The sequence below is a fragment of the Podarcis melisellensis genome (assembly GCF_964234715.1).
Source record: "Podarcis melisellensis genome assembly, chromosome: 18".
Lineage (NCBI taxonomy): Eukaryota > Metazoa > Chordata > Lepidosauria > Squamata > Lacertidae > Podarcis > Podarcis melisellensis.
In genome coordinates, this window is record NC_138536.1 from 495,150 (window position 1) to 516,476 (window position 21,327).

The following is a 21,327-nucleotide window of genomic DNA, read 5'->3' on the forward strand; positions in this document are numbered from 1 at the left end:
CTGACCAGGATGGCTTCAGAAACAGATGATGAGACGAACCCAAGGAGGACATTGGTGACTCCTAACTGCAGAGTTTCTCTCATTGCCACCAAACCTCTCTTTCCTTCCCCAAAACAACCAGGTTCAGCCTGGACGCCTCCGAAATGGGAAGCGACGCGGAGCAGGAGGAGGACGAAAAGGAGAAGCCGCCTCCCGATCCACCACACGCGCCTCTAGCAGGACTAGCAGCTTGGAGCGGCGTCGGCAGCAGCAGCACAGTGCTCAAAGTGGAGATCGAGCCCTTGCGCCTGGACCTGGGCCTCGTCCAGAAGCCCGGCAAAGACGTGAGTCGCCTTAGGTGGTAGCGATAACGCAGAGACTTATCTGGCGTACGAGACGAGATTCCGGGTATTAAATGAGAATAATAATACTATTTTGCAGCATGAAGTTTTCTGTGGAAAGGGATTCAACCAGATTTGTGGTTTGGGGATGGTTTTGGAATAGGATTCAAAGCCCTTCATGCTAACAGAATCTCCTTCCTTCCTTCCTCCTCCTCTTCCTTTGCTTTTCCCAGGGTTTCAGCAGTGCTGGAGGGAAGCGGCTGAGGTCCAAGTCTGTCCCAGCCCCCTGCGATGGCGCCTCCTCCTTGCGCATGTCCCGCAGCCTGGAGGTCTCGCTTCCGGTCACCATGGGTCAGTGGTCCTCGTGGGACATGGTCTTTATTGCATGCAGGCACAGTGACAGGAGGGGGAGGGGGCTTCTTGTCCAGCCCCAAATTTGGTGGGACTCATTTATGCAGGCTGATGGGTCCAGACCCAAAGAAAAGGGAACTCTCCGTTTTTCCTTAGAAGTTGTTTTTGGAAGAGAGGTTCTCCCAGGCTTCTCCCTGCGGCAAAACCATCCAAGGGAGTCTATAGGCCTTGAGCTGGAATTCTTGGGCCCTTCAGGAGACTGCTGCTATTTCATTCCATTCATTTCATTTATATAATGCATCTCTATCCAAGGGCCACAGGGCCGTTTGCAGTATGAAAACAATAAACCGTGTTTGTGGATGGGGATGCAAATCACACAGCTGCAAAGTTGGCTTACTTGAACAAAGCTACTTTGGCCATCTGGCGCAATGACCCCATTCCCGCACCTATCCCACCCCAAAAATATACAGTATCAGCCTCCCTTTCTCTTTTGCCAAGAAGATGCACAGGAAAATGTGGGGGTGATGGCACTTTGCTCTGATGCCGTGTTGTTTTAACTTCCCTGTGCAATGCAAGTAAGTCGGAACAGATGCTCAAGAAGCGTGAGACGTCGTCTAATCCACATGCCTCCCCCCGCCCCCCCCCCCCGGCCGCAAACTTTCAAGCAGACAAATCAGGATGTGGGGCTGTTGTGGTTTTGTTTTTTTAAATCACAAAGGCTGATTGTTTTACAATGTGATCAATTTATCCATCTTTTCAAATAATAAGTATGGTACTTTTCCATGTACAAGACTAGGTTTTTTTCTTTTAAAACTAAGCTAAAAAGTGGGGGTCATCTTATACGTGGGTAGTGCATAGGGTGGATAATTAATTGGCTGCTGCCGCGGCTGTAAGCGGCTATTGGGCGTGTTATTGGCAGCTTCTGCTGGCAAGGGGGCAGATGAGAGGCGGATTTTTAAACACGTGCGGGTGAGTGATTTTCAGCAACCCCCCCCCCCAAATATACATGGGAAAGTACAGTGAACAAATGTTGCTGCTTCTGGTGTTGCATTTCAGGGATAGCGCCCCCGGTGCTGGAGCTGATTGAAAAGGAGCAGGTAGCCCCGGAGCAAGTGTAAGTGGCCTCTGCCCTTTGCCCCCAGTTCACACACCCCACAGACTCTGAGGATGCCCCCCAAACACTTCCACCACCGTCTGCTCTGAAGCGCTGCATAGTGCAGAACTGGAGAGCCCCCTCCCGCAAGGACCCAGGTCCGTTTGAAACGGAGCTGTGAGGAATCTCCCTCCGGGAAAATTGGCCTGATGTATTTTCTTTAGGGATGCGGGTGGCGCTGTGGGTTAAACCACAGAGCCTAGGAGTTGCTGATCAGAAGGTCGGCGGTTCAAATCCCTGCAATGACGGGGTGGGCTCCCGTTGCTTGGTCCCTGCTCCTGCCCACCTAGCAGTTCAAAAGCACAAAGTGCAAGTAGATAAATAGGTACTGCTCCGGCGGGAAGGTAAACGGCGTTTCCGTGCGCTGCTCTGGTTCGCCAGAAGCGGCTTAGTCCTGCTGGCCACATGACCCGGAAGCTGTACACCGGCTCCCTCGGCCAGTAAAGTGAGATGAGCACCGCAACCCCAGAGTCGTTCACGACTGGACCTAATGGTCAGCTGGGTGTTTTCTTTACACGATAGAATTGCAGAGTTGAAAAGGGACCATGGGGGTCATTTAATACAACCTCCTGCAGTGCAGGGATCTTCATTTGCACTTGAACCCACAACCCTGAGATGAAGGGTCTTGTGCTCTACCATGGACTGAGCTGTCCATGGGTCCCAGGAAAAGATCCAGGGCTGTGGACATAGCTGCACCCCTGACGAAGGGGGGGAGGGGGGCAGATGGACATGACACGGGCATCAATTCTCACCTCAGCCCTGTCTCTGACGTTATCCCTTCTCTCAACAACAGGCTGATGGTGCAACAGGTGCTGAAGGAGCTGACTCAGTACCACGGGTGAGTCTTGGTGGTTGTGGGAATGAATCATCATCTCAGAGTGGGACAGGGGGGTGGCTGGAAAATGGTGGCGGCAGAGCATGTGCTTTGAATGCAGAAGGCCCCAGCTTCTGAGCCCCAGGGCTGAGCCTGTTCCCTGAAGCATCTCTGTTTCGTAGCCACCATTTTGACGCTCAGCTCAGAGGAGCCACCCCCCCTCCTCCTGACATATTTCCACGCCTGGTTCCCGTTCCAGGGCAAAACACGGGCTGTGCTCCCCCGAAGGTAACGGCGAAGCCCCGCAGAACCTGACCTGGTTCGAGTTCCTGTCTAACGAGTGAGTGATCCACTCTTGCGGGGGGGGGGCAGCGTACTCCGAAGGTGTAAGAAATGAATTTAATAAAGCTCACAAGAGGCCCCTGAAGCACCCTCCGCCCTTTCTTTCCTGACCCAGGACTGAAGACAGTGGGAAGAGCGACAAGGCCGAGAGAGGGACCAAGGTGAGGCGCCGCTTGAGCAACCTCCGCAACCGGGTCACCGGATCGTGGCAGAAGGAGAAGGTGAGGGGCAGAGCCGGGCGGAGGTTTGGGTGGTCTTTGCTGGTTGGCTTGGGAGGGAGAGCTCTCTCCTGCTCCACCCCAACCAGTGGAGGTGGGTGCCCACGGGAGATTTGCAGGGTGGGAAGCAGGGAGCCTGGAAAGGAGGCGGAGCCAGAAGCAACGAGAGGCAGGGCTGAAACTTCTCCCAAGGCCAGTGGTGGCTGGTGCCCAGAAAGGAGGCGGAGCCAGAGGCAGGGAGAGGCGGAGCCAAGGCTTCCCCAAAGGGCAGTGGTGATTGGTGCCCATTGGAGCCCATGAAGCAGGCGGAGCCAGAGGCAAGGAGAGGCGGAGCTAAGACTTTCCCAAAGGGCAGTGGTGGTTGGTGCCCATTGGAGCCCATGAAGGAGGAAGAGCCAGAGGCAAGGAGAGGCGGAGCCAAGGCTTCCCTGAAAGGCAGTGGTGGCAGGTGCCCACTGGGAAAGCAGGGAGCTCCAAAGGGAGGCGGAGCTAGAAACAACAAGAGGTGGAGCTAAGGCTTTCCCAAAGGGCAGTGGCGGCTGGTGCCCACTGGAGCCCGGGAAGGAGGCAGAGCCAGAGGCAATGAAAGGTGGAGCCAGCTAGTTCTAGCTTTGCCCCCCCCCTTCTTGAGTTCTGCAAGGGGCAGCAATGAGCTGGAGTAGGAGGGTCACCCCCTTGACCGGTTGTAAGCAAGGAGGCGGACAAGTGGGGGGCAGGCTGAGAGGTGCGGAGGGCCCCCTCCGGCCCCTGTACCTGAGCTTGCCTGCATTTGGCCCCGGTGGTTCCCACGGTCTGAATTTTCTGCTCTTCTTTTCAGGGTAAGAGCAAAGGCCGCGAGAAGGAGGTGGTGGAGGTGAAGGAGCGGCCGCGGGCACTGCATGGGCATGAGCTGACGCCGGGCGCCTTCTCGGCCGCTGCCTGCTGCACCCTCTGTGGCAAGAGCTTGTTGAACAAAGCGGGGCTGCAGTGCTTGAGTGAGTAGCGGCCCCCCGAGGTCACCAGGGGCTCCCCTGGCCCTGGCACGCCTGCTTTGCGGGGTGGGTGGGTCCCGGGCACCGTTGCACCCTGGCTTGGCACCTGCTCCCTGCAAACTCCTCTCCCTCTTCACATGCGATTCCCAGCCACGGGCAGAACTGCTTTCAGACAAAGCTGCAAGTTTTGTGGCCAATCGGAAATAGGTTCGGTTTGGGTATCGATTGCTCTGTTTTGCAGGGTGGCATGGAAAGCGGCACAAAACAGCGCCAAACCCAGCACACACAACCCTGGCACTGGTTTGGGGGCCATTTGCTTGTTGCCCCAGTTTGAGTGTCGATCGCTCGGTTTTTGAAGAGGAGGCGGCACAAAATGTGGGGTTGGCAGTATAAAACCGGCACAAAAATTTGGTGCCTCTTTGGAGTCCATCCGAGGACCGGCATTAATTAACTTGTGACCCTGATTTGCTGCGCCAATTTCTCCACTCGGAGGGGAAGCACGAGAAATGCAAGGTTTTCAGCACAAAACAGGCGCATTTCGGGGTCGCCCGTTAACGGAGCTGGCAGCCGTTGAAATATTGCCTTACCATCAGGGTGGATTTGATTTGATTCACGATTTAAAGCACTAGTCAGTAAGAGTTGATTCAAATCACTTTTTTTTTACAGAAAGACTCAGCCTTGCTGGTATAATCTTAATATTTACAACCAGATGCAGGTTTCATTTTTGGAATAATAAATTTTCAGAGTAGTTTTTACAGTTGTATCAAAAATTGCAGATTTGGTTATACTTTTAGAAATACATTGACAGATAATTATGAAATTACGGTGAGTTTTAATAGGATAACTGTTTATATTTGGACAACTTTTCTGCTGTACTTTATTTCCTTAGTAACAATTCAAACATGTTGTATCCATTTTTGTTAACTGTATCCATGTTTGTTAACTGATGTGGTTAAATGGATTTTTTTTAAAAAAAAAGCTTAGACTGAGTTTTAGCGCACATGAAAAACTTAAAACAAATCATCATTTCCTGATGAATAGCCTTTGGTTTGTAATGTAACTTAAATAGAAAAGATTTTTCCTCCGAAAGCATTTTATTTTTAAAATTCGATTTAAATGAAAAAAACCCAGATTTAACCCAGAAAAAACTGAATTTTAAATTGTTATTTTAAAAAATCATTGATTTTTATTCACCCTACTTACCATCCACCACGAATCCACATCTTAAAGCCTTTCTGTTGGTATCTGTCCTTCATCCGGGCGACTTCTAGGCGTGGGAATGGCAGCTAGGGAGACAAATAAGAGCAAATTAATTGAATGACTGAGCTCCCAACTAGGGTTGGGAGAAAGGGACCCCTGTCGGTCATCTAGTCCAACCCGCCAACATTGCGACACATAAAAAATATTATTTGTTTGTTTGCCCGAAGGTTGCAGCATTGGAAACAATTTGAAACAGCTCAATGAGCTTATTTATGCAGCTTATTTACGCAGTGTAAATAAGTTGATATAAAATGATGACTAAAAGATTGTTTTATTTTGTTTTATTTTTGTTTGTGAAAAATTTAATAAAAAGCCATTAAAAAAAATGAAACAGCTCAATGAAACCAATGGCTGTAAACATATATTTTGAATGCAAATTAACGGCAATTTAAATAAAAATTAAAAGAATATTATTATTTTTGTAAACATGTACAGCTAAGGAAACAAGAGTAAAGGTTAATAAATAACAATCTGGGAATTAATTAAATGCAAGATGTAACTGGAAGAAAATTGGGTATAAAAATGGTAAGAAGAGCATTAAGTTCAAAGATGGAAAATAAGACAAAAATTAAGCAGAAGTAGCAAATAGTTAAAGAACCAGAAGGGGAAGCCGAGGGAAGTTATGGGGTGGGGGAGTTCTGCTTTATTTTTCTATTTATTTTGCTCTTTTATATGTTAAATGTGTCGAATATTAAATTGCAAAATCTAATTTAAAAATAAAATTAATAATAATAGAAAAAAACATTATTAGTTTTCAATTACCATCCAATAATATCCTCATTATAACAATACCAATTTCTAATACAATTACTAATACTGATTAAAATATTAATAGAAAAATCAAATATTTGTTAGCCAAGCCAGACATTTTTTTTAAATTGAGCGGGTTTTTTAAATGTTTGACCAGACTTTGTGAACCGAACAGTTCAAGCAGAAAACACCAAACATCGTAGAATTTAATTTAAATCCGAGGGGAAATAGGTTTTATACTCAGAGCAATGAAAGATCATGACTATTAATTTCAGAGTAGAATTGAGATGGATCTGCTAAAACGCTAATTTATTTCCTCAGGACTTTGATGGACAAAGAGGCCAGCCGAAGGCAGACATTCAATTCAAATTTTATTACATTAAGTTTAAAGGCGGTTTGACTTTAAAGCTGAGGTGATTTTAATGTTAAAACACTAAAACATTAAAATCACCTCAGCTTAAGGGTTTCAAAGCGGCCTGTCAAACCACCTTTAAACTTAATCAATGTAATAAAATTTGAATTTTGTGTGGTTAAAAATGATTTCGCGTATATTAAATTGATATAAAACACGTCTGCATTCTCCTCCTCCTTCGTTAAAACCAAGCTCTGTGCGGGGTGTTTTTTTAATATATAAATTTCATAAAATTTAGACACGGCCTGATTGTTAAAAATGATAATAAAAAATCCCTCAAAGCATTTTGTGAGGAGATAAAAAGACGACACTGAGGGAAATTCGCAACCCTGCTTTAAAATTACCTCAGCTTTTCTTTTTTCCTCAAAGGCAGCCTCTCAAACTGCCTTTAACTTTAATATTAAATAGTGAATTATCACAGCCCACGAATTCCCACGAATTCCAAAGGGGCGGTGTGAGGAAATAATTAATAAAAATTGAAGGAGAGATATATAAATTCAATAAATAAATAAATAAATAAATAGTCGGTTGAAAGTAGAAAAATCGAATAAAAATAAAAATAAATGAAATTGAAATTGAAATAAACTGAAATTGAAACACAAATAAATGAAACGTATTCTCCCCCCCCCCTTTATTTTGCACTGACGAAAAAAAATGCGAATTAATTAAAATAAAATAAAATAAAATGAAGGGGGAAATGTAAAAAAACCTATAAAGTAGTGAGAAAAAGGAGCGTGTGTTGTTTTATCACGATATTATTATGTGATTTGCCGGTATTATTTTCCCCGCCAAAATAAGAAGACCTCGAAGGGCCGACGCGGTTGCCATAGCGACCAACCGTCGCGAGAGGAGGAGCAGAGGCGAGGTCTCGCGATACCTTGAGCCGCCGCCTCTGCTCCTCTCTCTCCCGAGCCGCGGGAGCTTTCGAAAGGACAGCCGTGGGATCTCGCGAGATCTCGGGGGGGCGTGGCCGACCTATACCTGCTCTCGGTGGCCTGAGGGGAGGCGCGCCTCGCGAGAGCCTGCGGGAATGGGCGGGGAAGTCTCGCGAGATGGCGGGCCGAGGGGGAAGTGGCTTAGCGAGGAGGAGGAGGAGGAAGACGAAGAGGAGGAGGCTGCGCCGGTCGGGCTTCCTCGGGGCGCCAGGAGAACTCGCCTCCGCCTCCGCCGCTGAGAGAGAGCCGGGCAGGCGACGCGGGCCTGAACGGCCGGGCCCCTCCCGATGACGTCTGGCCCCTTCTGATGACGTCAGAGGTCAGTGGTTGCCAACCTGTTATGCCAAGCGAGGCGCGCCCCCAAAGCGGGGGGGGGGGGTGTTATTGTGTGTGTGTAGAGCTGCATGGAGGTGGGTGTCTTGAACGTCAAGTTGCTAGTCCTCATGCATCTGAAACGAGGATTGGAAAGCCTGTGGCTCCCCAGATGGGGAAAGTCAAGTTTCTAGTCCTCTTGTATCTAAAATGAGGATGAGGAGCCTGTGGCCTTCCCAAATGCAGAAAGTCAAGTTCCTAGTCCTCATGCGTCTAAAATGAAGATTGGAAAGCCTATGGCTCTCCCAGATAGGGAAAGTCAAGATCCTAGTCCTCTTGAGGAAACAAGCTCCTAGTCCTCCTGCATCTAAAACAAGGAGGGGGAGCCTATGGGCCCTCCCAGATGGGAAAAGTCAAGTTCCTAGTCCTTTTGTACCTAAAACGAGGATGGGGGGAGACTGTGGCTCTTGCAGAGGTAGGAAGTCACGATCCTAGTCCTCTTGTATCTAAAATGAGGATGGGGGAGCCTATGGCCCTCCCAAATGCAGAAAGTCAAGTTCCTAGTCCTCTTGAGGAAACAAGGTCCTAGTCCTCCTGCATCTAAAACAAGGAGGGGGAGCCTGTGGCTCTTGCAGAGGTGGGAAGTCAAGTTCCTAGTCCTCTTGAGGAAACAAGTTCCTAGTCCTCCTGCATCTAAAACAAGGAGGGGGAGCCTATGGCCCTCCCAGATGCAGAAAGTCAAGTTCCTAGTCCTCTTGCAGAAAATCAAGTTGCTAGTCCTCATGCGTCTAAAACGAGGATTGGGGAGCCATTGTAGCAAGAAGAAACTGCCCGCTCCATGACCATGGGGCCTCCAGACCGCAGAGTATGTATGTCAGGATGGGGATGCTGGAGGAAGATCTCTGGCCAGGTGGAAGGACGTTGGTCCCTGGTTCAAATCCAGAGTGCAAGCCCCGCCCCACCCCCGGGAAGGGAGGAAGGGGCTCCTGCGGTCCTCGGAGAGGCCTGCCCCCCCTCGCTGTCCTCAGGACGTGCGCCCGCAGAGCATGGCAAGAGGGCACTGGGTCCTAGTGGCGTCCAGCCCCCTCTCCCTCTTCCCCCTGGGACAGAGAAAGGGGATCCCTGGCAACCCCTCCCACACATGGGGGACCCTCAGAACACCCGGGATGGAGGAGATCCTGCAAGATGTGTGCAGGCAGTCGCAGCAAACATGTCTGAATAAGGCCAGTTGCCTGGGAGTCACAGGTGGGGAGAGCGGCTACCATGTCGCTCAGATCCTGTTTGGGGGCTTTGGGGCATCAGGTTACTGTGGGGACAGGAGGACGACCGAGGAGTCTGCCGGATCCATCAGGCCCATCTAGTCCAGCATCCTGTTCTCACAGTGACTGACCAGGATTCGAATGCAAGATCAACGCCCCTTCTGTAGTTTGCAGCAAGCAGTGGGGGGGAGTTCCACCGTTTAACACCGTGCTGCGTGAAGGACCCTCCCACTGTCTCTGACCGCTGGCTGGGTTGACTGAGGTGGCCGCCTCTCTCGACAGCGGCTTCCGTAGGCATGGTTTGGCATCTTGCCTCTGATCGATTCCCTCCGGCCGCTTCTGGTTACCTTTCAACGGATGTTTTGGCCAAGAGCGTTTTGGGTGAAGGGGAAGAAGGGAGCGAACGCCGACCTTGCGAAGGACAAACGCAGCGGACGATTTGCAGTTCTGCTCCAAAGTCTAAAGTCCTCGCTGGAGCATCCGTGGCTGAGGGTTTGTGGCTGAGGGCCGTGTCGCCCAGAGGCTTCTGCAAATTCCACCCCAAACCACCTGCCACAATGATAATAATAATAACAATTTTATTATTTGCACCTCGCCTATCTGGCTGGTTCGCCCCAGCCACTCTGGGTGGCTTCCAACAAATATAAAAGCATAATGAAAAATCAGACATTAGAAATGTCTTCTAAAAGCTGTATAGGTACAAAAACCAACTGAGCTCTCTAGGCATCAGATTTAGATTATTCCTACAGCTTTAATTTTGGACACAATGTGGTCCATTATCGGCATGACAGTGCTATAATATAACAATTGTAATAGGTTAAAGGAAAGCAACAATTTCTCAGTTTTAGAGTTAGGCCCGTAACTAGTTGCAGTTGTCATGACTTTACTGTTCCCTGCAGGTTCACCCAACGCCTTAATTATATAGTTTCCTTTGTGTGTTTAAGACACACCTCTTTTAACTTGGACTTTTGACACATTAGGAGCCACCCTATAAGAACACTTTTTAAAACTGCGTTTTTAAATGACTCTATCCTGCCAGTGGACCTTAAAGGGGGATAATAATAATAATAATAATTGCCAGGAGGACTGGAATCCTCTTGTTTTGCGGGCTTGTGGTGTTCGAGAGCCAAAACAGATGAGTACCAAGGTACGACAACCAAGGTACGACTGAATTACTACACACAAGTCATAAGGAAGCAGAACTTCAAAACAGAACAGCTTGTATCAAATAAAGTAATATTCACTGATCTGTTAGAATATAATAGTACACAATAAAATTAACTCTCAGGTCATCAGCAAACAGATACATTCCTGACGGCGGTCGCCCTCCCTTCACCACCTCCCTTTGGCTGGGAAATTTGGGGCTCTGTTAATCCCTTTTCCTAAACATACCCTCCCTCATTTTCATAGCTCCATTAGAATGCATGGTTCTTTATTAAGCAGCATAAAGATTAGGTCCCTGGCCCCAGGGGCCATACATGCATGCATGTGGCAAAATGTGATTTTTTAAAAATTTATGATAATCCCATTTATCATCCTTATCGTCTCATTGACACCCCAGGCAAAACTCCTAATGTATTGCATGCATTATTTTTAATCAAAGTAAACATAATGCTTATTATAATAATAAAATGGGAGGATGGAATTGTCAAGGTGGAAAGGAGACTGTTCAAATCAAACCCCAAACCTTGGCGTTACCAGCGCCACACTGGAGGAAAGACCTTCCTCCTGTGTATCTCTGGCTGCACATTTCCCCCGCTCTTGGAGTTTTCTTCCGCAAGCAGGGCATGGCCAGAGGTTCCCTAACCAGCAGCTCGTGTTGTTCCCTCCAGATGCTCCTGCACTCCAAGCTCAGCCCTGTGATGCAGCAGCAGGCAAGGCCGACACAGTTCCTGGCTGCATCCACGAAAGTCTAGCGTCCAGGTCAAGGGGAACTAGGCAGGGCCATATATCGATATATCACCCAAAACCAGTTTAAAGTTCGGGGGAAATAGATTGGCATAAGCTTAGCTGATGATGCATCACGATGTTGAAAACCAGATATTGCCCTAGTAGAAACCAAACCTTATGAGCAGCCGTTGAAGAAGCTGAGCATGCTTAGCCTGGAGAAGAGGCCAGACGCAATAGCCATCTTCAAACATCGGAAGGGCTGTCACATTTTTATACATATTTTTATTTTTGCCGCTCCAGTGAAACCTGGAAGTAAATGATTCGGTTTTTGAATGGTTTTCGGAAGCTGAACGTGCCATGTGCCTTTCGTTTTGAGTTTCCCTCTTGTGCTGAGGCTTCCGCTTTCAGTTTTCAAATGTTTTGTTTGTTTGTTTTCATTTTTAAAAATTAATTTTCCAAAAATTTAAACCAAACATACCGGGTACATACATCCTGTTTGAATCTTGGTAACATTATTAAGTGATTTCATTATATATCATTTTAAGTTTTCCAAAATCAATTTTCACAAAAAAAATTAACTTGATCACTTAACATCTTTCATTCTTTCTAATTTAGCTTTAAGCATCTTAAATCCTATCCTTACATATTTAAATCCTAAGGCTATCTGATATTTGCAAGCTTTTCCAATTAAGTTATCTTAACATATTTAGCTAAACAGTCTTTAAATTCCATCCATTCTTCTTGGTACTCCTCCTGCTGAGGCTTCCGCTTTCAGTTTTTGAATGTTTTGGAAGCCGAACGGTCTTTTGGAACGTATTACGTTCGAAAACCGAGGTCCCACTATAGCAGGAAGCTGTTTCTGAGTGTTAAGAGGGGTTTCGACAGGGGGCTGGACTCCCCCAGTAGGTGAACTCTCCTCTGTTGGAGGTTTTCAAACAGATATTGGGGGCCAAGGATTCCTCAGCTGTGACTTCTGCCTTGCAGGGGGTCCCTTCTGCACTTGCAGGCCTCAGCCGGGTCTCGCTTTCTTTGCCCCACCTGTCCGGACACGTGTCCTGGGGCCCGTCCCCTGGGGCCGGTCCCCTCCCCACCCCAAGCCACTAACTGCACTCCGTGAATCCTCCCCAGATTTCGCCCCCAAAAGCCCCTGCAGGAGTTTGTGTTTTTAAACAAGGCAGGCAGGAGGGGATCTCTTCAGCCCGGCCTGTTCGGGTTTCTGTTTATTTTTGCCCTTTCCCACTTCCTAGATGCTCGGAATACCTTTCGGGGTGAGGTCATCCTAGGCACAGGAGTTCCTGGTTTCCTTCACCCTTTCCTTGCTGCTTAAAAAAAAAAACACGTTCTGATATAGCTAGTTTTGGGGCTGAAATGTGTTTCACCTTGGGACTGTCGGCCTTGAAAGGAGGCGAAGGAGCCTTTGCAGGTAGAAAGAGATGCCTTTTTGTGGAGTGGGGGCCATTTAGAGATTAGCTCAGTGGCTCTCACTTGTCTCCCCCTCGCTCTTTCCAGACCCCATCCCCTTTTAGCAATGCATATAAAACAGAGCAGTTATAACGGATGAAAATTAAAAGGTGGGAAACATCTGGCCCGCTCGGTCAGTAGCGCACGAGACCCTTTAATTCTCTGGGCTGCGAGTTCGAGTTCCCCGTTGGGCAAAGGTTTCTGGCATTGCAGGGGGTCAGACTACGTGGCCTTCAGGGTCAGGAACGCTGCCGCCAGGCTCATAAACAGCCGCTCCCCTGTGGCGAGTGGAGATCTTCTCCAGGTGAACAGGCTTGGGGAATGATCAGAAGGCTCCCGTTTCCTGGGCCCCGAGTGCCCAGGCACACATGGAAGTTCTGTTTTTATCTTCCAAGGGGGCTTAATTTCCCGGTGCCCATGGGTTTGCAAAGCCAGTTACCCCCTGACTACGCACCTCTGGCACTTGGGGTTGTTTTTAGGGGCCTTTGAAGCAGACAACCCCACACACTGCTTTCTAAGCAGCTCTGAATGTTCGTTGCCCTCATTCTCATGTGGGGCGGTTGCCCCACCCAGTCTGCAGAAGGGTCAGGCTGGGAACACCCTGCTGTGGGCTCCCCACCCCCTTCCCACCGGCCTCTGTCTTGCGTGAATTGCTGAAGCCAGTTCAGCTTGTCTTGGAGACGGTAGCCTCCGACTCCTGACGTCTTCTGTGTTTCTGGCAGCGGCAGGACGAAGGCAGCAACGAAGCTGGTGGTTGCCGGTTCAGAAAGAGCTTACAAGGGTGGGTGTGTTTTAAGCAAGAGCCTCTTTATCCGAGGAACCTTGTCGGAGCAGCCAAACTGTCTCTGGAGGTTCCCAGGGTCATCCTCTGCTCCCTGCAGGCCTAAGGATTTGGCATCTCGGCCTGAGAGCCAGACTGAGCACAGGCCTGGATGATGGACCCGTGGCTTAGCTTTTAAAGTTTTCAACGTTTGATGTTTTATCATGTTTTTAATATTCTGTTGGGGCTGCCCAGGGAAACCCAGCGGGGTATAAATAATGAAAAAAAAGGTCAAGGCCCCGTGGGCGGTTAAGCCCTGTCCAAGGCGACTCTGGGGTTGCGGCGCTCATCTCGCTTTCAGGCCGAGGGAGCCGGGGTTTGTCCACATACAGCTTTTCTGGGTCATGTGGCCGGCAGGACTAAACCGCTTCTGGAGCAACGGGACACCGTGACGGAAGCCAGAGCTCACGGAAACGCCGTTTACCTTCCCGCCGCAGCTGTACCTATTTACCTACTTCCGCTGGTGTGCTTTCGAACTGCTAGGTTGGCAGGAGCTGGGACAGAGCAATGGGAGCTTATTCCATCGTGGGGATTCAAACCGCCGACCTTCCGATCGGCAAGCCCAAGAGGCTCAGTGGTTTAGACCACAGCGCCACCCCTCTCTCTTTTTACGAACAATAAATATTATTATTAGCATGGGGTCATAGAATCATATGAGTGGGAAGGGATCTTGAGGGTCATCTAGCCCAACCCACGGCAACGCAGAAATATTTTGCTCGCCCTGTGCTCGAACCCACAACCCCGAGATGAAGAGTCGCGTGCTCCACTGAGCTATCCCAGGAATCAGAAACTCAGATATATGAGCCAGGCGCCAAATGGGTCCATAAACCAAGGTTGCAGTTCCCACAATGGAATGTCCAGTTGCCATTTATTTATTAAAAAGTCTTTATTTTTCAAAGGATGGACTTGCCGTGATTGATTCTCATCGAAAGATCTGGCTAGTTCAGAGGACCTTGAGCTGTGTTCAGAGTTTTGAGAACTTAAAAGAAAAGTCCCTTTCTCCTGGGACAGTTTGGCAGTTGCTGTTCCCTCCTGCGACAGGAGGAGTTCCACAGGTGAACCACAGGGCTTTCTGCAGGTTGGGCTGAGCGCTGCATGTCATCTCTGTGGCACTTGGCGTCGGCTTGTGACTCATGGGATCGGCCTGGCAAGAAGGAAGACCCACGCTTCTTTTTCTTCTTCCCTTCCTTAGATTGTGCAGTGAACGTCCACAAAAACTGCAAGACCCTCTTGCCTGAATGCAGTGGGGCCAAGGCCAAGGTAAGCCACCTTCCTCCTTCTAAATCTCGGACCGGGGGAGGGCGGGGAGACACCGAAGGAGCTCTTGGCCCCCTTCATCACCAGCTAAACATTGTGATACAGCAATGATAGATCATGACAGCTGAAATAAGGACCGGGCTATGCAAAGGCGTCGGCTGGTTTCGTGGTTTTCCCCGCACCCTGATTTTTGCCTTGCCTGTTCTTGCTTGTAAAGGTAAAGGGACCCCTGACCATTAGGTCCAGTCGTGGCCGACTCTGGGGCTGCGGCGCTCATCTCGCTCTATGGGCCGAGGGAGCCAGCATTTGTCCACAGACAGCTTCTGGGTCATGTGGCCAGCAGGACTAAGCCGCTTCTGGCGAACCAGAGCAGCGCACGGAAATGCCGTTCACCTTCCCGCCGGTTCCTATTTATCTACTTGCACTTTGACGTGCTTTTGAACTGCTAGGTGGGCAGGAGCAGGGACCGAGCAACGGGAGCTCACCCCATCATTGCGGGGATTCAAACCGCCAACCTTCTGATCAGCAAGTCCTAGACTCTGTGGTTTAACCCACTGCGCCACCCGTGTCCCTCTGTTCTTGCTTAGGGAAGTTTTTAACGTGTGGTGTTTTATCGCTTTTTTATCATCATTCTTATTAATATTCTGTTGGGAGCTGCCCAAAGTGGCTGGGGAAACCCAGCCAGATGGGTGTGGTATAAATAAATTGTTGTTGTTGTTGTTGTTGCAATTCGCTGAGCCGGCTGAGTTAACAGGAGCTGCAGGAATCGAGAGAAGTTTTGGCCAGCTTCATGCTTTTCCCCAAACAGTGGTACCTCGGAAGTCGAACGGAACCCGTTCCATAATTCCATTCGACTTCCAAAACATTCAGAAACCGGGGCACGGCTTCCGATTGGCTGCAGGAAGCCCCCGCAGCCAATCAGAAGCCGCGTCGGACGTTCATCTTCCAAAGAACGTTCGCAAACCTGAACACTCACTTCAAGGTTTGCGGCGTTCGGGAGCCAAAACATTCGACCTGCAAGGTGTTCGGAATCTAAGGTACAACTGTATTGTGATTTTTGCATAGCGTGCAAATGTCACGATTCATGATATCTTGCCACGTTGAAGCCCTTCAAGTCCAGTCTCCTGTTCTCATTGTGTTTTGTCTCTCCTGCCTCCCCTCCCCTTTTCTATCTTGCAGCAAAGAGATTTGTTCCTCCGCCCTCCGAGCTCTCCACCCAGTTCGCTCCGGAGCTACAGCCCAGGTTCGTACCCCCAAAGTAATCTGTTTCTGCGGCTCTGGCTTCCCTTGCAGACGGGGCTGTGGCTTTTCCCCCTACCAGGAAAGGCGGCGGCGTTTGGGCCTTTTCAGTTCAGAGGAGAGGCAAGGAAGAGGCCACCTGGGTGAAGTAAAATCACGCCTGGCGCATAGCAAGTGGGCACAGGAGCTCGCAGGCACCCAAATGTTGGAAGACCTGGAACCGGCAGGAGGAAATATTGCCTGCAGCACATGGTTAGACTGTGGAACTCCCTGCCACAGTGACGGCCACCAACTTTTTAAAAAGAGACTGGACAACTTGGTGGAGGAGAATTGGGCTATGATGGCTGCGCCCTTCTGCACCTATCCAGGAATGCTCCTGAATCCCAGTTTATGGAAACCACTGGAACCAGTAGGGAGAATGTGCTCTTGTGCTCACGTCCTGCTTGCGGGTATCCCATAATAGGCAACTGGTCGGCCGCTGTGAGGTCAGGAACGCTACTAGATGGTCCATTGGCCTGATGGAATGCTACAAAAGTGGGGGGCGCTCGGCAGCCCAGAAAGCGGCTCCCCCTTTTCCTCGCTCGGGAAAGCTCTAGAACGCTCCTGAGTGGCCTAAAATCGCCCCTTGTGCGCCTTTTAATGCTTCTCCCCCCCCTTTCATCTCACCTCATTGTGAAACCTCGACAAAAAAAGGGAACGAAAAATATCACAGAGCCCTGAGAAAATCGATAAGCTGTTTTCCCCCCATCGATTGCTTGCTTGGCAGCTGTGAAACGGGGAAAAATAGATATCTATCTATATTATCAGGTTGGCTGTTTGTGCAGGCGTGTTAAATTGTGCCGGTTTTCTTGGCTCCCGGCACTGAGTGGGGCTAAAAAAGAAGAAGAAGGAGCTGGGTAAGGGATTGGAGGCGGGGTTTTTTTGGGGGGGGAGCAGGCCTTTTCCCCTCTCTGCTTAGCGGTTGAAACATCTCTGCGGTGCGCAGTCTGGTCTGTCAAGAGAAGCGGCCGGGGAATCAATGTCTTCCCTCGGCAGCCTGCAGGCTGTGCTAATTGAACTCAGAAAATGGCTTGCTTGCTTTTCGGGGAGCCTGGCTTGTGGGGGGGGGAGAGAGAGATGGCCGGACAAGAAACCGTTTCGGGGGCCAGCAGTTCTCCCTCGTGGCCCCCCCCCAAGCCAGCGGAGGGCAGAAAATGAGATGGAGGGGGGCATCCGTTGGACGGCTCCAGGGCTGTGGAGTTTGCATGGCTTTCAGCTTGGAATGGGGGATGGAAGTGCCCAGGGGGACGACTTCATTTCGGCAGCCCCCTCTGCATGGCCATGGGCCTGTGCGGCGAGAATCGTTTCCGTGACGGATGTGGGAAGAGCCTGCCTTATCAGGCCCCTCCAGGCCAGCTTCCTCGTCTCACGGCGGAGAAATACCCCCGAGAACCCAGGAACCGAGGTAGACTGCCCCCGAGATGGAGGCTCTATAAAAACTCAAGCCGAGTCCGGCTGCCGCAGCATCGGACCAGCCCAGCCTCCTCACAGTGGCCAACCGGACGACTCAATGGGAAACCCGCAAGCCAGATTTGAGTGCGAGAATCCTCTGTCCTCCTGTGGTTCGTAGCAACCGGGATTCAGAAGCCGAGCCGCTGTGGCCGGCAGCCTTCGGCAGCCCTCTCCTCCTCCAAGGATTTGTCTCTTTGAAAGCCGTCTAAGGTCAGTGTCCGCCGTGGCCGCCTGCAGCAGTGCGTTCTGCAGTTCAGATCTTGCACTACGCGAGCAAGCCCTTCCCTTTGGCTACTTAAAGCTGCTTTCCTCCTTCCGGTTTTTTCGCCCGGAAGAGCAAAAACGTAAGCTCCCCACATGCTGTGTGGATCTTCCCAGTGTCTGGTTTGGGAGAAAAGGTTGGCAGAGCTTCTACCCTGGCCTGATCCGCACCGCATTCTGCCTGCTGCTTTCCCCATAGCACCTCCAGGCTGCTGTGCGGACGAGAACGGCCTGTTCTTCCGCGCTGGGCGACTGAAGCGATGTTGGTTCCTGGGAGAGATTTTTCCCTCCTCCGGCCCCGTGCGGTTTTCCTAGAGCTCCGTTCCAGCAAAACAGGCTTGTCAGGAGTAAACAGACCCCCGTGGGGAGAGGCCGGCCGGCCTTGCTGTCTTCTTCCAGCCCAATATTCCCAGAAGCCCAATATCCCCAGTGCCGCCAGCACTGTCTGGCAGCAGCTGTTCTCGGGGCTTCAGCTGGGAGTCTGCAGACAAGGGCGGCGCTTCTCTGCTCAGCTGCAGTGCTTGCCGTACGAATGAAGCAAACCCACCCCCCAAAGTCCTTGCAGTTCCAAGTTAGGCCCTTGGTCTCTTGCATGGGCTCGGCAGCAGCTCCCCAAGGTTTCGGAGCCAGCTGTACCTCCGCTGTGCAAAATTTGCCCAGCACATTTTGCACCTGGCTTTCAACCTCTCGCGACCCGCTGACGTCTCCGTCTGGGAATCCTTGGGTCCCTCCTGTTCCCACCCGCTCAGACCCCACCCTGTTCAATTCTGTCCGTGGTGTTTCATCTGCACAGGGGGAATGAAATTTGGGGACCCAAATGCTTTTTCTGGGTAGCCCAAGCAGGAGCAGCAAATGATGTTCTAGCAGATTTTTGCCGCTCGCCGTTGGGAAGGATATCCTCTTGAAAAGAGGTCGGAATAGACCAGGCTTCCTCACTCTCGGCCCTCCAGATGTTTTTGGCCCACAACTCCCATGATCCCTAGCTAGCAGGACCAGTGGTCAGGGATGATGGGAATTGTAGTCTCAAAACATCTGGAGGGCTGAGTTTGAGGAAGCCTGGAATAGACCAGTATATTGGTGGACTGTCCCTGGATCTCAGAGCTCTTAAGCCAGCTCAAGGTAGTCCTCTGAACTAACCCGGTGTTTAACTGAGAATCCATCCCAGGCAGTCCATCCTTTGGAAAATAAGACTTTAGAGCCGTCTTGCCCAAAAATGATACCTGGGCGTTCCGTTTTGACAACTGTCACCGTGGTTTAAGGGGCCGTTCGGCAGCCAGCTTATATATTGTGAGTTTCTAACGCTGCCTACCTCTGGCCCTTCCCCTCCTGGCTGCGTGTAGGGGTGTGTGTGTGTGTGTCTTCTCTCCCCCTTTCCTCGGCCACAGCAGCGTGCAATTCTTAATTCGATTCCTTCCCCCCCCCCTTAATTGCCAATGTCTCCAGCCGACAAAACACAGCCTCCCCCTAATTATATTTATTTTACACCGGGCCGTTTTGTGCATCAAACGCCTCGGAGGGTGAATGCGCCTTGTCCGTAGCCGACTCGGCTCGTCTTCCAGCTCCTCAGTTTGGTGCGGCGGCAATTCCCTCTCACCATTCCCCCCTCCCTCGCGGTTGTAAGATAATTCTATTCTTTGACACATGGGAGCATGTTCTGCCTTTGGGAGCCGAGGTGTAAATAATTGCGGGCTCCGGCCGCCAAACGAGGGACTTAGCAATTTCCAGAGCACGCAGTGGGGGCCCAATTTCCTCCCCTCCAGACTTGCCTGCTGGTTCCGCCAATACGCCCCCTGCTGCTGAGCGGCCGCGCTTGCCTCTCTGGACACTTCTAGAAGGGCCGGCCGGGCAGCATAAAAGCGTGTCGTGCCCCCCGGGCCACACTGCCGCTTTGCAGGCATGGGCAATGCCACGTCCAAGGGTGGCAACGGGGCCACGACGGCGCCCTCCGAGCTGCTCTTCTGCGGCTCCTTCTCCAACCGCTGGAACGAGAGCGTCTTCCTGGAGAACGAGCTGCTGACCTCCCGGATCCTCTCCGTCCTCCGGCCCCACTCGGACGGCCGGGGGCTCCTGCGGGCGGCCGGACCGCCCTTCGCCGCCCGCTTCCTGAGCACCAACTCTGCCTTTGCCTCCGTAGCCTCCGCCTTCCGGGAGCACCCGCACGGATCCCTCCTGGGCCCGGATGGCGGCGCCCTCGGGATGACGATCGCGCAGAGGGGGAGCTCGCCCACGCCGCTGGCCGACGCAGCTTCCGTCAGGGCTGCCGCTAAGCCCGGGTGAGTCTGCCCTGGGGGCTCCGGGGGGGGGGGAGGCAGCGAGAAAGAGCGTCCCCTCCTTTGGCACAGCCCTCCTGTCTTTCTCTCCTCCTGCGATACAATCATCTTTATTGTCGTCGTTCCATGCAGAACAACGAAATTGGAAAATCTGCATAAGGCATTCAAAACCCAACAAGCCGTCCCAACCTGGTTAGCCTCCCTTTTGCAGAAAAACATGGGTCCAAGGGACCCCCCAAAGCGGGGAGACCCTTCCCCCCAAACCCCGGACTTGTGGCAGATGCAAGCATGATTTTAAATTGGAATATTTCTGGTTCATTTGGAGCGGGAGGGATACAGCATCAGGAGATTGCCACCTGGTGTTTTATAGCACGAGGCTGCTGTCAGTATGAAATCCTTCCTTCCTTGGCTTTATTTCTTCGCTCAGCACGCGACTCAGGGCCCTGGGTTCAAGCCCCACGTAGGGCAAAAAGATCCTTGCACTGCCGGGGTTGAGCTGGATGACCCTCAGGGGTCCCTTCCGACCGAACAACTGTATGATTCTTTAGTTCTGATTCCTGCATTGCAGGGGGTTGGACTAGAGCACCCTCGGGGTAAAATAGAGAACATTTAGAAATCAGGTGGGAAGCAAAACTATCCGTCAGGCATGTTGGCTGAGTCCAGTTGCACGGGGCGTTAAAACCGCAGAGCCCCGGTTGAAGGATACCAGCCGTATCTCGTTGTCGAGTCTAGTTCAATATTTTCCCCCGGCTTAAGATGAGAGTTGCCTTGAAAATGCACGTGTGATAGAGGACCTCCAAGTCGTATAGAAAGCGCTTGGATGTCCTTGTCAGAATCTCAAGTTGTGCATCCTTTGTTCCGGGGGGGGGGGGACCAAGCGCCCCTCGTCCGGTTCAGGGCTGCTTCCCATTGAGCTGGTGTGGGTCTTGGTCCCCCTCTGCTCCGCTTTCCTAGCGAAGGAACGGCTCTCCCTTTGGGCTTGCAAACGTCTCCTGATGCTGGCAGGCTGAGGGCCAGCCCTCGAGTGTGGGGAGTGAGATTTCCGGGGGGCTGGAATTTGCAAGAATTTGCGAGGGAGAGGGGTGGGTGAGGGCAGGGATCAGCCCGAGTTTGCCGTCGGGGACAGCAAGGAGGGTGGGCAGTGGTATTGCCACTGGAGGGAGCGAGGAGGCACAGAAAGGAGGTTTATTACATAACCGAAACGCCGGCTCTTCAAAACTCATTGGCACACAGCAAAATCTGTTCTCGACATGCTAGCAAATCTCGGCACGCAGATTTCGAACGGATGGTTTTCTCTGTCCTGTTTTTGTAAATCTTTCTGCTGGGACGGGCTTGCGGGGTCCCACCCCGTCCCACCCCCTTACAGCCCCAGAGAGCTTTTCTTAATTTTTGGTTTAGAGAAAAGGCGAGCTGGGCAGTGGGAAAGATTTTCCCCTGTCCCCTGCAACAGATAAAAGAAGGCCCTCCTTCACTCGGCATGGAGTTAATCTGCGGAACTTCCTTCCACAAGAGGCAGGGAGGGGGGCCCCAACTTGGATGGC

The 21,327-nt window shown here is 51.0% G+C and overlaps 1 protein-coding gene and 1 long non-coding RNA gene across 3 annotated transcripts in view; one reads left to right on the forward strand and one right to left on the reverse strand.

Annotated features, from left to right (window-relative positions):
• LOC309361033 overlaps positions 1-7,844 on the reverse strand; it is a 45,243-nt gene extending 37,399 nt beyond the window's left edge. Inside the window, exons 1-2 of the long non-coding RNA XR_014164317.1 lie at positions 7,395-7,844; positions 5,373-5,455 (exon numbers count right to left, since the gene is read on the reverse strand). This is a non-coding gene — a long non-coding RNA (uncharacterized lncRNA). The remainder of the gene's footprint in view (positions 1-5,372; positions 5,456-7,394) is intronic.
• The window catches only part of ARHGEF18 (Rho/Rac guanine nucleotide exchange factor 18), a 51,415-nt gene that overhangs the window by 13,496 nt on the left and 16,592 nt on the right, over positions 1-21,327 (forward strand). For both annotated transcript variants that reach the window (XM_081895365.1, XM_081895364.1), the window contains exons 4-13: positions 122-323; positions 554-671; positions 1,728-1,785; positions 2,618-2,662; positions 2,898-2,978; positions 3,096-3,201; positions 4,016-4,172; positions 14,461-14,528; positions 15,705-15,768; positions 19,651-19,789. In XM_081895365.1, the coding sequence (XP_081751491.1) occupies positions 122-323; positions 554-671; positions 1,728-1,785; positions 2,618-2,662; positions 2,898-2,978; positions 3,096-3,201; positions 4,016-4,172; positions 14,461-14,528; positions 15,705-15,768; positions 19,651-19,789 (1,038 nt within the window). The remainder of the gene's footprint in view (positions 1-121; positions 324-553; positions 672-1,727; positions 1,786-2,617; positions 2,663-2,897; positions 2,979-3,095; positions 3,202-4,015; positions 4,173-14,460; positions 14,529-15,704; positions 15,769-19,650; positions 19,790-21,327) is intronic.